The 17165-nt window shown below is 33.9% G+C and overlaps 1 protein-coding gene across 2 annotated transcripts in view; it reads right to left on the bottom strand.

Moving 5' to 3' along the window:
• LOC131044998 (DNA-(apurinic or apyrimidinic site) endonuclease 2) overlaps positions 1–17165 on the bottom strand; it is a 119451-nt gene that overhangs the window by 27107 nt on the left and 75179 nt on the right. For both annotated transcript variants that reach the window (XM_057978499.2, XM_057978505.2), the window contains 2 exons: positions 15451–15566; positions 15120–15197 (listed from right to left, as the gene is read on the bottom strand). In XM_057978499.2, coding sequence (XP_057834482.1) covers positions 15120–15197; positions 15451–15566 — 194 coding nt within the window. The remainder of the gene's footprint in view (positions 1–15119; positions 15198–15450; positions 15567–17165) is intronic.

Genomic DNA, 17165 nt, shown 5'->3' on the forward strand with positions numbered 1-17165 from the left:
GTCTTGCCTTAGCCATGGTCAAGTGAGCGTCGTGTGTGGTTCGTGGGGCTTTCTTTTCATTGGGTTGCGTGTCGTGTGATTTGGTGGACTTCCTCGGTTTGTGTGCCTTGCGCAGGGTAAGTGGAGTTTGTTATCCTAAGTATTTAATCCAATTTAATGTGAGGATGTACGCATTTGTAATTTAGAAATTTAAAATAGGTAGTTTCCTTTTATATGATTAATCGTTAATTTAAAGAGATCACTCTAATTATAATTGAAGCAAGCTTAAAGCATTTAAATTGAAATAATGTGTTCATTTACGCATTAAAAGTTGAGGAATTAAAATAAATAGGTTCCTTCATGAGATTAGTCATTTATTTAAAAAGGGTCGCTTTATTATGTTGTAGCAAGTTAAATTAATAGTTAATTTTAAATAACGAATTCAATTAGTTATGCATTTTTAGAAAGGAAAGATTTAAAGTCATTGGGAAATAGAAATAAATTTATCATTTTCGCATTTTGGAAAAGAAAGGGTAAATTTTATTATTTAAAGGAAATTATTCTTTTTACTTGTAAAGTTGATATAGTATAAAGGATTGATTTTTGGAAATTTAAATTAACCTAAATACCTTACCCTTGTTAATAGTTCAAAATATAAATGTTGGCTAAAGTAATATGGAAAAATTAAAATTAGAATTAAATAAGAAATAGAAGCATTTTAATTTTAATAAGAAAAAAAACCGGATAAGATGTATTGAATAGTGGAAAGGAATGATTTCCATTTTCATTTTTCTTTTATTTTAAAAATAAATGCCTAATTTCGAAATTGAAAATTAGGTCAAAAAAAGGGAGTTTCTCATTTAACCTAGTCTTTGGAAATATTTTGGGGGTTCTCTTTTTGGGATCTCTTGGGAATGGAGATGGGGGAACTTTGGGGAGAAAAAAATGGAGATTTGCTTTGAGTTGCAGGTGGAGCTCTTCATCAAAACTCTTCCCGGAATGCATTTGGAGGTAGGATTCTGTTCATCAGTTTGATCATAATGTCTTGTATTTTTCTTTCTTGCAATACTGGTTTTCAGATTTTCCATTGTTGGATCTTTGTGAGGAAAACGGACTGCAAATACTAAATGGATTTGAAGGTTATTCATCAATCTCTCCTATTTGTTAAAAAAACCATAACATGCTAGGAAAAGACAAAAAAAAAGAACAAATGAATGTGACTGAAACAAATGGAAAAATGGGGGTTTTTACGTTTTTGGGTATTTCGTTTATGGGTATTTTTTTTTAAAAAAACAAGAAAAAAATGCTGTTAAGTCGAAACTGGTTTTTTTTATGCAAAAAAAATTATATACAAAAAAATAAATAAACAAAAAAAAAGTAAGTATGGGGTTTTCGGGGGGGGGAGCCGAAGCTCAACCCGCCCCTCCCCGCGGCGCCGCCGTAGCTCCATTCGGTGCCCACACACAGTGGGGGCCGAAGGGGACTGCGTCTCCCATGGAGGCCGCAGCTCCTCCCGGCGCCACTATGTGGGGGAGCCGAAGGGCCTGCGACCCCCACGGCGGGCGCAGTACCCCCGACTCCACTGTAAGTGGAGGCCGAGGGGCATGCGTCCTCCGTGGAGGCCGCAGCCTCTTCGGCTAGGGCACGGCCGCCCTAGGGTTTCGCCGCCCTCTAATTTTTTACTGTTTTTTTTTTAATTATTATTTAGTATTTTAGGTAAGTTAAAATTTGAATATAGTTTGTTTTATTTTATACAAACAAAAAAAAAGATGCTTATTAATATAAATATATTATAAGCAATATTTTATATTAAAAATGTGAGTTGAGATGTATATTTTAATAAGTAATGTTTTTCTTTTTAAAAAAAAAGAGGGATAAATAGATATATTAAAATATATGTTAATATAGGTAACATCTAATTAGCATATATAATTTGATGATATATATTGATTTTTGGAATGTAATATGAAAATGATTTTCATTATCTTTACAAATGTTGAAATGTGTATTTAAGTTTTATTTCATTTAAGTGGAAAATATGGGGACTCACGTTTAAATGCTAATGAGAAAATTGAATGGTGGCATTAGACTTTAACTTTTTTTTTTTATGTATGCAATAGAAGCTCAATTTAGCTCGGAAATGATTTTCCCATTCCTTTATTTACTCTCAATGTATTTTGATCTTTATAGAAAAAGGGTAATTTTTTTTGTATAGTTAGAGAAGGGGCTAGATTACTTTTGTAAAACCAACTTGTCTTTGGTGTTTATCTAAGGATTAAATAATCTGTTTAGATGCATAAGTCAACTTGAGGAAATGTTGTAACTACCCGTTAACGCTTGAGCATGGCTTAATAATTTGGTAATCGTTATGTCTATTATAATAGCACGCCCTTGATAGGAATGTTGGGACCCTATCGTCTGATTGCTTATGTCTGGTCAACGTCGGTCAAGTCTCCAGTTAGGGTACCGACAGTTAAGAATTCCTTGTTATTGCTTTGATGTATTTTGTAAGATCCGCTTCAGAGGGGATCATTATGTAATTATTTACCGAGGTGACTGTTGTATATGGGTTGTGTTCGCCTAAGTGGCAAGGATGTAAAAGACATGTAAATTATGTATTCTTAACTATATTTAAATGCCAGAGGGGTCTTGCAGTTGAGCAGACCTGGAGATGTAGCCCTTAGGGGTGAACTCCGAGATCATATCCATGTTATGTGATGCCTTGTTTCTTTATTTCATTTGTAAGTTATCATGTATGGTTGCTTTTCATAAGTGTATGGTGGGAATTTAATGAAGCTAAACCAAAGCGCATAAAATTATTCATCTTGATAAATGTAGTAATCAGGTTCATTAAACATTGTAAGTATGATTATGGAAAAGAATCTGGTTTATGTTAATTAAAGGAAATAATGGTGGAAAGAATCTCATTAGGATGCCTTTATTGTTTTAGCTTGATATAAGTTGGTAAATTGATCGAATGTGTATGGGTAACAAAGTTAGTATTAATGTCGAAATTTTCTAATTTGAAATCTAAAGGATGAACATCATATAGGTATTTACTTTTATCTTCTTAAATGAGTATCGCTATGTTAACTATATTTCGCTATATTGGATGGATTTGTTTAGCTATTTCACATCTTAATCTTACAAATAATCCTTACCAAACTGACTTGATAATTGGGTGAACTCAACTATTTATCCATAATCATAACCCTAATAAAAGAATCTCTTTATGAATGCTAAAATTGAACTAAAAAGGGGAGTATTCGTATAGTTGTTTATATCTTAATCTTAGTAAATGTATCTCTTCATGTTAACTTCGTTTAACTAAAAAGAGTGACATGCAATAAGATAGTTATATTCTAATCCTAATGGGAGAACGTCACAATGAACTTATATTTTAATCCTGTAATAATGGATATCATCTTGCTAACTATATCTTAACTAAAGGGATGAACTCATGTGTTCCTATTACATTTTCACCTTAATGAATTGAGCTCCTTCTATTAGCATTATTAAAACCTCAATGAATGAACCCTATGGCTACTCACATTTTATCCTCCATAAAAGAATTACGACTCTTTAGTTTGGTTATGCTTAAACTTAAATGAGGGAACCTCACTCTATTAATGGAAGTTTAATCCTTAAGGAACGAATCTCATCTTATTAACCATACTTTTAATATTTAAAAAAGATATCAAATGTGGGTGGTTATCTTAAAACCAAATGAATGAACTTCAGTATATTAATCGCATTGAACCTTAAGGGAGGCCTCATAGTTTAATTATGTTTTAAAGTGCATTGAGTAAATAACCTCACGATGGCCTCCTAACCACCCAAAGTAAATGAGCGCTTCCTAAAATTCTAAGACGTCAATTTATCGAACATAAATATATGTCCATGTCTTATGCATTATCTCGTAATTAAGATATCCAGCTTATTGGATCATTTGACGCGTGTTGAGTCAGGTGTAAGGATACGTAATCGCGTTGGGAAACTCCTTAGGTCCGTTTAGTCTTCCGCTGTGTTATCTAAGTTTTAGATAACTCCAAATTATCTTAATGTTGTAACTAATCAGTAATACTCTTAACTATTATTAAAAAAGAAAAATATTTACACTCTATTTGAGTGTTTTTAACTTAAACCCTTAGGGGTTTCCTGGCGGGGCATTACAGTTTCAATCATCCATTGGACAGGGGATATTACACTCACCCACCTCAACCAAGATTCCCTCCAAATCTTCGCAAAGGAATACAATATTTTTTGTATTTCTCGAAGCATCAATAGATTTTATAAACATTGTACCACCTTAGAAAGAAACAAATCAATAATTCAATAAAATATATATTAAAAATCTTAATCACTAAATCAATGCATTTTAGGAAGTACAATCACCTAAGGAAGAAACAAGAAAATTTAGCAATTTTCTATTTTCTCTATTCGTCCAACCACCAATCATGATGGTGTAACCCTTCTTCCTCCATATCTCGTGTTTTTCTTCCTACCAGGATATTTTGACCAAAGTTGCAATAGTTCTGATTTTTGACTCTCAGGCATTTTGTCAAACAATTGGCATTCTGCTAGTCTTTTTTTAGCTTTTCAACTTATTTTGAATTCATATTGCAAATAATCAGCATAACATTAATTTTTCAATTCACATATTATATCAGCTTCAATTATACTAAAAGAAATATTGCAAAAAACAATCACATTGAAATTTATATAAAACTCATGGTATTGCTGATACAAAATGAAGTATAATACTATAAAGAGATTACATACAGCAGAAAATATTATTAATAAATCTCAATAATCATATTCCAAGCTGCTGATCTAGAAAGTAGAGTGGTAAATAAAACCAGCAGCAAAAATTATTTTTTCTACAAACAGCTGAGAAGCCCCTTTTCTAGGTAGTAGAACTCACTTTGGAAGTGTACGACAACATATAAAGGGGATGCAACTCCACAAGTAAGGTTGTACTAGCCTTAGGGGACCCACCCAAGGATACAATGAGGTCTTCTAAAAGTTTTTAAAGCTTCCAAACAAAGTTTGGAACCCTTCCTTGAGTTTTTGGATTGGTATGACCCTTTGATTGTACGGCTGGGAATCCAAGTCAAAAATTATATATCTTTCCACAGCACACACTATACAATAGATTTGATTTATCCACACACTGCACACTAAATCCTGGTTTTTCTCCTTTGTACACACTGTACTACAAATTTTAGTTGATTTCTCACTGGCACATAGGGCACAAAAAGTTTATAATTTCTTGCAAATTTCATAAATTTGTACTTGTACACCTGAAGTTGGAAAACCTGTGAATCCTAAAGATAAATCAATTTGCTCCAAATCCTACAAACCTGGACCAATTCTGCACACTTACAAACCTTGTATGAATGTGCAGTGGGTTTTCATCCACAAAATGAATTTTTGCCTTAGGATTTTTGTCCTAGTCTAGATAGCTCAACCAAAGCTCAGACTCCCAAAGAGAATTTCTCAAAAATGCATATTCCAGAATATTCAAATGAGCTTTCACAACCTCCTTTAAAAACCCTACCCAAACTTTCCAGAATTTCAATTATGAAAATCACCTTTTAGATATTAAATTACCTTTTGCTCATATAATGACTTTATAATATTTCATTATATACTCCCATACATAAAGTGACCGATTTTATAAATTTTCCATTGACATAAAATAAAGTCAATAACCAAGGTTTCACTTTTAATTAAATAAATATAAATATCCCGAGAAACTTGGAACTATTTAAAATTTAATTAATTAAATATTTCCTAATAAAGCTCAAAATTATAGCCTACGGAAATTAAATAGGCTAAACAGGACACTTTTGGCTACTCAATGGAAGGAGACATTACAGTCCTCCTTTCCCAAAGACTAAAAACTTTTTCTCTTGTATATAATTTCAATTATTTATTTTGTGCTTTCTATCTATTTCCTTCCAAATGTATCCAAATGTTAAGATATCTCATGGTCATGAAAATTGAGTAGTTAAAATCCATGTAAAAGGTCACTTAGGGGGAGACAATGAAATGTTGCAAGTCTACAACAACCATATACTTGTCAAAATGAAACAAAGAGTTAAATACTTAATTATACAGTTCCTATTCAAACATTCATAAAGAATATTCATCATATTTCTTTAGGAAAACATGTTGCATTTATTTCAAAAGGAATTTATAAACCCCAAAAAGATTATTACTAATTTTTTAAGTTGTCTCTTTTTTCCTAGGTTTCATTTGTACTTTTCTAAAAGAAAATGGCTTCTGCAAGTAGAAGAACTGGTGACTAACCAACGTATCCTTCATGGAAACATGGGACACCAAGTGCCATGCGAGGAGAGGTTATTTGTATCCATTGCACTAATTAGATGAAAGGTAGCATAAATTGACTCAAATATCACTTTGCATGGATCCCTTACCAAGATGTTAAGCCATGTGAAGTAGTTAGTGAAAAGGTTGAGAGCAAGGCAAAAGCACACCTAGCAGCATTTGAGCAAAGGAAGGCAAATAAAAAGAGAATAGCAAAGTAAATGGCTGCCCCAATCCTTGTTTTAAGTTCTAGATATCCACGCGGAAATATGGGGGTCCATTGGGCCATGAATACAAGGACTAGGGAGTAAGGGCAGCAATACTTCTAGCTTTTATGCTCCCTGTAACACTCCTGGTGTGCAACCTTCATTAAAAGATACTACATGGAATGAAGAATTACAACATGAGGAAAAGTTGGCAACAATAATATTCTGTTAAATGTTGCTTCTAGTCCTTATTGGGAACAATTGGTCAATGCATTAACTATGGCAAATAAGGGATTCAAGGCCCCAACTCATCATGAGTTGAGTGGACAATTGTTGTAGGATGATGTCCAAAACAGATGTCAACTAGTAGAAGAACAAAAAAAAATGGGAAGAGAAAAGCTGCAACATTTTATCTAATGGGCGGAGGGAGGGTGGAAATAGGACATTCATCAACTTCCTAGTGGCTACAAGGGGGCAGTTGGTATTTTTAAAATTAGTTAAGGCCTCCAATGAAATAAAAAATGCACAGACCTTGTGCAGCATGTTGAATGAGGCAGTGATAGAAGTGGGAGCGCAAAATGTTATTCAAATTGTGACTGACAATGTAGATGCATATGTGCCCATCGATAAATTATTAGAGGTGAAGCACCCAACATTATTTTGGAACCCTTCTGTTGCCAATTGTCTTGCTTATTCCTTGGATCATGTGGAACTAAGTTGGGTGAAGAATATGATTGAAGATGGAAGGAATATAACAAAGTACATCTATGACCACACTTTAGTCCTAAATCTCATTAGTAAGCACACCGATGGTAAGGATCTCATGTGATCAAGCGTGACACACTTTGCTATTTATTTCCTCACCTTACAATACATATTAGATACAATGTTCTTAGGTGCATGTTTGTGAGTGGAAAATTTATAAAGAGTCCTTATTGTAGGAAGGTTGAAGCACTGAAAGTCATGAAGACCATATTAGATGATAGATTTGCCAAAGTCATGGAGGTGATCATCAATGTAAAGTTTCAAACTTCGATTGATGATTTATTTTTAAATTTTCTAATATTACAATTTAATGATTTTGCTTAATTTTTTTCATTTAAAACCCCATGGAGTGTCTATATGAGGCCATGGATAAGGCCAAAGGGGTGATTCAACATTTGTATGGGTCAAAAAACACCAAATATGAACCCTTATTGTGCATAATTGATCGGAGGTGAAACCGACAACTCCACCAACATATTCATGATATTCCCTACTATTTGAACCCAAGTTTTATTCCTCCCCTACTTTCAAAGCAGATGCAAAGGTTGGCCTCAACATATGTATTGAGAAATTGATTGATGATGTCAACCTTCAAGACCTCATACTTGATGAGATACAGAGTTATAAGAAGGCCAAAGGCGTATTGTTTTCTTCAAATTCTTCCATTCATTGGAGAGACTCTGCAACCAAGTTAAAAAACATGTTTAATTTTATTTTACCATTTATTTTAATTAGAGTTATTATAATCCTAAGTTATAAATGGCAATTTTTATCCTTGCAGATTTGTGGTGGGAAGATTACAGTGCAACAATGCCTAATCTACAAAAGCTTGCCATCCGCATATTATCTCAGCCTTGTAGTGCTTCTAGTTGTGAGCACAATCGGAGTGTTTTTAAAGCTATTCACAAAAAAGTGCAATAGATTTACTCAAAAGAACTTGAATGACCTTCTCTTTGTGTGGTACAACATATGGTTCCATTAAAGAAAGGTACAAGAGAAAGGTTCACATGAAGCACTTGACCTTGATGACATCGATCCATATTCAAAGTGGATTACTAAGCCTGATGATGATGATGTGGATCCATTGTTTACTGATGATGAATTTGCTGATTTGGTGAGTGAGGGAACTAAATGGGAAGAAGATGTGGCAGCATATGAGGAGATAGAAGGCGAGGTTGGTTAGCTAACAAAGGCAGTTCCTCACATACACAATTTGATCCTATCATATGGATGAGGCACCTATTGAGGATATTGCAGCTATTCCATCTACTTTAGCAACACCCACACAGCGGCAACAAACTTTTTTGAGCTTTAGTCATAGATGAAATTTATCATTTACAATTTTCATTGATAAAACTTGTAATTAATATGTATTCAGAGGTTGCATTTGCTTTTTGGTATATGATATTTATTTAACTAAAATTTTGATTCATGTAGATGCAAATCAAGAATATGTTCTGCAAATTCAGTATATATGTGTGGTTTTGGAAACAATTTTAAAAATTGTGTATTTTCAAAAGCTCGATAAATTTGCCAAGTTTTTGTCGAATCCTAATTTTTTTAAAATTTTGGGCCTATCTAGTTATTACCAAGTTTGAGTTTTACAACTATGATATGATCATTTATTTAGTCATATAAAGGTGCATAGGTCAGCCTAAAGAGGCATCCATAGCATAAATATGGTATAAATATGTCATGTCCCCTTTTGGAATTGCCCTAAATCTTGCCCTTGTAAATATCAAAGTCTGTTGACTTTCTCCCTAATTAATTCTTGAAATCAGATATTTCTCCCTTGTCCATTGACCTTTTTGTCTTCTTCAATCTTATGGATGATTCCTCCAATTCCCCCTTCTCAATTGAATTGATCTCTTCTTTGTTGAAAACATGAAGTTGATGGTATGTCAGTATGGTTGTCATTGATGTCAATGTACTAATTCTATGATTCAATGATTGGTTTGTACTCCACATTTCTAATATGTTGCAGTTGTAGTCATGAGGTTATAGTATGTTGTTGGAAGTTGCTTTGGGATGTCATATTTATGATTTGGTGCTCTGGAAGTTTGTTCAGTGATGAGGATATTTGACAGTGTTTGCAGTGTTTCGCATTTCTGATTTTGATGATGAGATTTTGGATTTGTGCTATTAATGTCTTTATCTTTGATGTTCTGATTTGGAATGTGATGATGAGCTCTCAAGTTGTGGTTGTTGATATGTTCATTTCAGGTCCGGTTGACCTTGAATGATTCTGTTTTTGCTCCAGCATTTGTGGCGTATGGATAACGTGTTGTTTTGATCGATGTTGGACATTGTGATGTGTTCCACTTCTCATTCCTTTCCACCGCGTGAATGTTTAGTGTAGACCTATTTCAAAGTGTGTTTCGATGAATTGTTTTTGGCTGACATGGGAGATTCCTAACTCAAGGGATCAATATAAATAAACTATAAAGAATGATTATAATGAAGAAGACATAGAAGCAAGTGGATTGAAAAGGAAGATTTATTTTCTGCAAATGTGAGCGAGGTTGTGTGAAGTTGTGATTGAGTAATAAGATTGTGTGTTGTTGCTATTTGGTACCGAAGGTAGTAAGCCAAAGGTTTCTTCTGGCATTGCAGCGTTGTGGTAGTTGTGCTTTAGTGGTGGATTCTTTTCTTTTCTTTCTTCTTCTTCCGAGCAGTGAGCCCTTCTTTTTCTAGCAGTTGTAGCTGAGCAATGAGCCCACCTACACTGAGCATTTTGACAGTGAACCACCCTTTGTAAAAATCACCTTAACTGGTGTCACCCTAATAGGTGTTTCATAATTGAGAATTAGCATTCTTTGTGGTTTTTCTCTCCTTGGGTTTTCCACATATATATGGTGTTCATGTGTATGTTTTATGTGTGTGCTCTTTCATGCTTATATCTATTTATGGTTAAGTAATCAAAAGTTTGTTTACCAGATCTGTTTCTATAGATTAAGTAAAATATTTTAACTGGTACAACTGATTCACCCCCCTTCTCACTTGTCTAAGATATTCAACAAATGGTATCAACGCTTTGGCTCCTATAAAATGAGACTAATCGCTCGAGGAAGATCCAATGGCACATAAATTGACTATTCCTACCTTTGAAGGATCCGACTATAGTTTCTAGCGAGTGAAGATGAGAGGATACTTGATTTCTTTGAGTTACAAGATTTGGAAAGCTACGGAGATGAAGTATGTGATGTCGGCAAATGGTCTTACTACTCCAGATGAGATTGAACGAGCAAGGTATGCTATCTTTAGTGCCCTATCTAAAACTGAATTGGTGAAGGTTGTTGCATTAGATATTACTTATGAAGTTTGGGAAAGATTGAAAAACATCTATGAAGGGAATGACAGAGTTAAGCTAGCTTAGATGCAGACTGCTAAAGGCAGATATGAGAACTTGAGGATGGAAGAAGGTGAAAACATAACAAGTTATTTTAAGAAGGTTGAAAGTGCAGTGAATGAGATCAAAGATCTTGGCGGTACCTTGGATGATATTGATATGATAGAAAATGTTGTCTCAATTTTTGAATTTTCAAAAATAGACCCCTACAAATTTTTACTCAAAATTCGTAGTTTTCTTCTCTAAGACACGTTTTACGAGGTTTAAAACTCTTATTTGTTAATGTTAAATCATCAGTGGTTGTGTTTGTCATCATTGTCAAAGTTTTGGTTGGATTTTGTTTTTTATTTTCCTTGTTGTTTGTGCATTTCGAGTTTTCAGTCAGACATTGTAAGTAGGAACTTTTTGCTGTCATTGCAAGTAGGAACTTGTAATCGGGTTCTAGAAGCTCGATTACAAGTCAACTCATTGTTTTAAAGTTTGCTTTACTTGTAGTTGGGTTTCTAGGACCCGATTACAAGTAGGTTTTATAAAAGCAAAATGAAACGAATACTGCACTTGCAATCGAGGTTTCAAGACCCAATTGCAAGCCACCATTGTGTGAGCATTTCGATGTGGATACTTGCAATCGGGTTTCAAAATCTTGATTGCAAGTTTGTGTCTACCTTGCAAACCTTTCACACTTGCAAATAGGGTTCCAAGACCCAATTGCAAGTTGTTGCCTTTTGTGCAATCAAGTTTTTCGAGTTCGTTGCCTTCATATTTCCCTTACACTTACAATTGGGGTTCCAAGACCCAATTGCAAGTTGGTGCCTTTTGTGCAATCAAGTTTTTCAAGTTCGTTGCCTTCATATTTCCCTTACACTTACAATTGGGGTTCCAAAACCCCATTGCAAGCCAATATTGCATGAGTGTTTTTATGTATTTCACTTGCAATCGGGTCTTGAAACCCCAATTGCAAGTTTATTCCTACCTTGCAGTCTTGCTTCATCTCACACTTGCAATTGGGGTTCCAAGACCCGCTTGCAAGCTAATGCCTATCATACAAACATGCTTACTTGCATTTGGATCTTCAAGACCCGATAGCAAGTGTAAGTGTCAAAGATTTTTCCTAATTTGCGTTCTTCCATTTCCACATTCCAAGTTCGCTATGATCCCTTGCACTTGCATTCGGCCTCCCAAGATCTGAAATTCGCCTTTTGTCTCCACATAATCTCATTCCCACATCTTTCCTTTGCAAGATCAATACTTGTAGTTAGGTCCTAGAGACCCGATTACAAGGGATTTCAATGCATTTAAGGACAGTAAGCAAAATCTAGTGCTGTCATATGTTGATGACATTAAATGGAAAGAGTACAATGTCATATGCACAGAGTGAACTTCTCCTTAAGAATCGGTATTATCCCAAGCAAGAAGATGAGGTTGGAGTTCATTGGCAAAGGACATAAGAACTACCAATGATGCAAGTTGATGTTCTTGGACAAATACCTTCACCGATCTCGAATACTTCAAGTTCCAGCATCTTGTAACAGCATGAAGACCTCTTAGACAAAGGATGATGTAAATAAAGTCATGTCTTGGACACTTAGATTAGTTTCAGTTATGCATTTGTAATTTCCTTTTGACAAATGGCATGTAATGCCAAGAGTTGTAATTGCAAATAATCACATTACTTGTATTCTTGTAACTTGTAATTACATGTAAACAAATTACAAGTCGAAAGATAGTAGGACTATAATTTGGAATAAGTCATAGTTAGTTGTGGAATAAGTCTTACTTAGTTGGACTTCTCCCACGTTTTTCTCTTAGCCCCTCTCCTATATATATTGGAGGGTTCTCTATGTATTTTTTTATCTTTCTAGCAAGCAAGAAAATTCTGCAGAAATTTACAGTGATAAAAACTGTGTTTATACTTGTAAATTGGACTCTCAAGCAATATAAGGAGGACATTTGAGTTTCAGACTTTGTGTTGAGGCTTTGTTCATATATTCATTCTATTCTTATGTTACAGTGATATATTTTTTTTGCATATACTTAAGATTCTAGTAAGGTTGATGGAAAAGAGCTTTAATTTGATTTTTTGCAGACTTTGTGTTGCAAATATTGAGGGTTAAATTAGCATAGTTAAGTGTCAAGATAAGAGAAGACTACAAGACTTTGTGCTTGTAATTGTTCTTATTCAATAGCAATCTAGAGGTGCATCATATTGATAGACTTTGAGTTGTTGTATGTTGTATATTGTTATCATATTAATCATTTTGGAAAGTTGATAGGATAATAGAAGAGTGAAGATTTTGTTTCTACATTCCCGTCCCGGGGAAGTGACAGAAGACTTTGCGCTTTCATGGAAACTTCACTTCCTTTTGTATAAGCATCTTTGTAATTGTTGAAATTTCTTAAGTTTCTATAATTGTTACTATAAGTTAGTTTCTTTTTTAAAAAAAGAGAAAAGAATATCACTTTTTGAAAAGGAGAAAAGGGTGTTGTGTCACCCAAGTTAAATTAGTGTTTAGTTAATTTGTAATAGTTAGAAGAATTAGAAAAGGGGGAGCCTTCCCTTCGAATTAGGAGAGTTTTTAACTCACACGTTGTGGTTGAAACCATAATTTTGCATGCCTTCCCAGGTGTACAAAATTTTCAACCAATAGAGAAGATCATGAAAACTTTACCGGAATGTTACAATGACAAGATTTCAGCTATTGAAGAAACTTATGATCCGTCCAAATTTAGTAGAAAACAATTATATGGCACCTTGTCTGCATTCAAAATGAGGAAGTTTGGTAAAGACATCAAGAACTGAGACGGCATTTAAAGCTACAAAATCTTCAGATGAAGATTCAGATGATGAGCCTAGATGAAATGGAAGCAAACTTTGTGAGAAAGTTGAAGAGAGAAATCGACAAGGTATGTTACCTCTTAAATTTTTTAAGTATAAAAAGATTGGTCATTAGGCATCTAAATGTCCAAGGAGAGGAACAAAACAAAAGTTTAAGAAAAACAAAGGAAAGCTCAATAAGAAAGCCTACTATGTTAAAGATGATGCTGGTATTTCAGATGATGAGTCAGATTATGAAGACGGTGATTATTTGTTCTTGGTTGAAAAAGATGAATCTAAACCTAGCAATAATAAGGAGATGTCTAAGGTTGTTGAAACTGTTGCATCAGCATTTCATGTTAGAAGAGATAGAAATAAATGGTTGATTGATAGTGGATGTTCAAATCATATGATTGGTGACAAAAGTGAGTTTGTGAAACTTGAAAAGTGTGATGGTGGTTATGTTAGATTTGGAGATGATTAGACTGCTCAGATTGTTGGAATAGGTTCTATTACAATCATCAACATAATGGTGTTATAAGTGCAATAAATGCTTATATTCATTTAATGATAAAATTTACCACCTTTCGAAAGAGTCACAACTCTTCATTACTTCTGCCCTTTGAAAGAGTCACTTCCTTATTTTCTTCTCATCCCTTTTTTCTTCCATTAGTCCTTCCTTAATTCCTATCTTCCCCCCCTTTCTTCCTTCCTCCATTCCATATCCTTTATACTTTCATATTTTATTGAGGAGACACAACTCTTTGGAAAGAGACATCCATTTAAAGAGTTATGTCTCCTCATTGCTGTCTTATTATTCAAATCAGATCTGCACTTCTGATTATGAGTTAATAATCCCCTTTCAAATGAAATTCTCTTCTCCCTTTTATACCCCATGTTTGAGGGAGTCACAACATTTCATTTCATGCCTTTTGATTATTCATTAAACTTAACTAAATTTTAATTATTTTAATTTTATTATTTTATACTTTAATTTTAATTATTATTAGTATTTAATATTAAATCCTATTCCAAAGTAGGGACATTACAAAATAAGAAGCAATGATTAGTTTATTATCTTCAAACTATGAATTTTGTTATTATTAAAGAATGTTGGAGGTTTGCCCACTTGAAATGACCTATTATTATGAGGTATTTGTAGCACATTTCCTATCATATTCTCCTCGTCCATGTAATTTCATTAAAATATCTAACTCTATGTTTCCTTCATTTTTTTCTAACGACATATGCCTTGCACACTCTTTATATTTTTTGCACTCTCTCTAACTTGTTTGTTATAGTTTTGTCTGGTGGGTCTTTTCATCCATTCCTCCTATGTTTTCTTTAATTCCTATGTTTTCTTTAATTCCTATGTTTTATGTAGTAATCTTTTATAGTTTTGTTTGGTGGGTAGCTTCTTTTCATCCATTCCTCCTATGTTTTCTTTAATTCCTCTATTTGATCTGTACAGATAAATCTGTACTGCACACCTTTTGTGTAGTAGGAGCAATCTGTTACATGTCCACGTTATAGTCATAAATATGTAGCTTTTATTATAGACTAAATGCTAGAAAATATGAGTTTGGAATCATTAGATTCTAACCACAACTGTAATAAACATCCAGGAAAATGATCCTATTCTCAAAAATCAGCAGTGATAGATGGTAGATACCTGTATGGATGAAATTTCCTAAATGCATCAGTAAAGGGTCCTCCATCATTCAGTAACATCCTCAACCACTTCCTACACCTGTCATAGTATCAATCTGTATCAGTCACTTGAAACTTCACTTGGACAATACACAATAAATTCTCAGATTTTTGTCATCTCATCATAGTAGTTTGATATTGCCTTCAAATTTTAAAACAGATATGATTTGACAACTCAGTATCAGTCTCTGACATAATTATAAAAAATTACCGTTTGATTCACATTTGTGGATACATGAAGCAATAGAGACACTAAACTTTGTAAAAAGGCAGTTATAGCAACACCAACTCACATATTTTCTTCAAAATGTGGTCCTGGGTCACAGGAGTCAATACTAAAAGGTGCAATATTCAGATCACCCGCAATAATCACCCTCCTTCCTTGACCTAGAAAAGCTTGAAACCTTCTCTGCTAGTGACAAACAAAATAACAGTTAGTGTTTTTATCCAAAAGACCCCTTAATCAGCAGTACTTTACTACCATATAAGTGATCTGTATATTTCCAGTCTAAAATAAAGGCGTTCCTGCTTGCAACCACAGGTTAAACAAACAAAGGCAAAATACAAGAAATGATAGCAGATGCTTATACAATTTTTTCAATCCTAGATAAAAACTATTGAAAAGATACAATGCTCAAATAATGCTCCACAGAAGTGTGGGCTTTCAAATTGCACATTGAAAGGAAAAGGCTTAAGATGAATGCATGCTTAACATCATTTCATCTTCAGTGTCAAAACCAAAAAGGTACACGATTCCAATACCGTATTACTTTAAACATAAGTGACATTTAATATCATCACTGTCAACCACCATATGCAATTACAATCTAGATTCAGTTTTTGACTTATTCTTCTCAATGATTTAAACCTTATACTTAAACCATAAAAAGGGTTTTAAATCCATAAAAGGTTAAATTTTCAAATAGGACATGTTGAACCTTTTTGCCTACTGGTTGAGGCCTATTTGAACAGCAGAAAACATACCCTTTTTTCAACAATTAAGCTATCTTACAGTTTGTTACGATCAGTTTAAGAAGACAAAATGAAGATGTGTGTAATGTCCCCTACTAGAGATAAGCCTGTTTAACAATAGTTATCTAACTCAATACACTTGAAACTCAAAACAATTTGCTTAATTAGGAGACAATCTTTATCTAAACTTTTCCTCAGTGAATCTAAATCGAAATTTATCATATTACTCAATTAATTATTCTAACATTAATTCATGATTCTATGTATACAAGATAGGGCTTGGATCTTACCTTATACTGAAAGAGTGGATGACTTGATTAGATGAAACCTGCAACCACAATGAAGCATACAAACCTACAAGCATATTCATTTCTGACTAGTATAACCAATTCTATTTGTGACACCGTAAGAGAGATAGTATAAGAGGCTTGAAGGAACAGCTTTGGTCCGTTGTCTACCAAGCCCAAGGGATGGTTGCTCCTAATCCCCTTGCTAGACTTGGCGGCTCTGTTTGCTGCCCTTCCAAGCTTTATACCTTACAACACTTTCCATCTTGGTGAGACTGCATGGAGATGGTAACTGGTTCCTTGACTTCATGGGTCCTTATGACCACATGGCAGCCCCTCGCCACCACAGGATACTCTCCCCATCCTCTCACACACGATGGATTTAATAAACAGTCTCTAATAACACACTTATACTGAGTGCATAATTGTTGACTGTAAGAATTATAGAATTTCTAGAAAAGCATTAATTCCTGATATAGTTAAATAGTACATAATTTCAGACAGCATTAAATAAGATATAATCAAACAGTATCTATTACCAGAACAATATTGATTCTGATTCTGATATAATCTCACAATATACATTTCCAGCACTTTGGATATTATCGGTGTTGTTCCTAGTGTAAACGTATAATAATAATGTCTCAAGAGATCTTTTGTGTCCATAAGTAAGTTAAGGATGTGATTATCTTACCTGTTCGTAGTGAATAGAGGATGGACTTGTATATTGGTTTTCTACTAAGTTACCG

This window comes from Cryptomeria japonica, chromosome 3 (assembly GCF_030272615.1).
Source record: "Cryptomeria japonica chromosome 3, Sugi_1.0, whole genome shotgun sequence".
In the NCBI taxonomy this organism is placed as follows: Eukaryota; Viridiplantae; Streptophyta; class Pinopsida; order Cupressales; family Cupressaceae; genus Cryptomeria; species Cryptomeria japonica.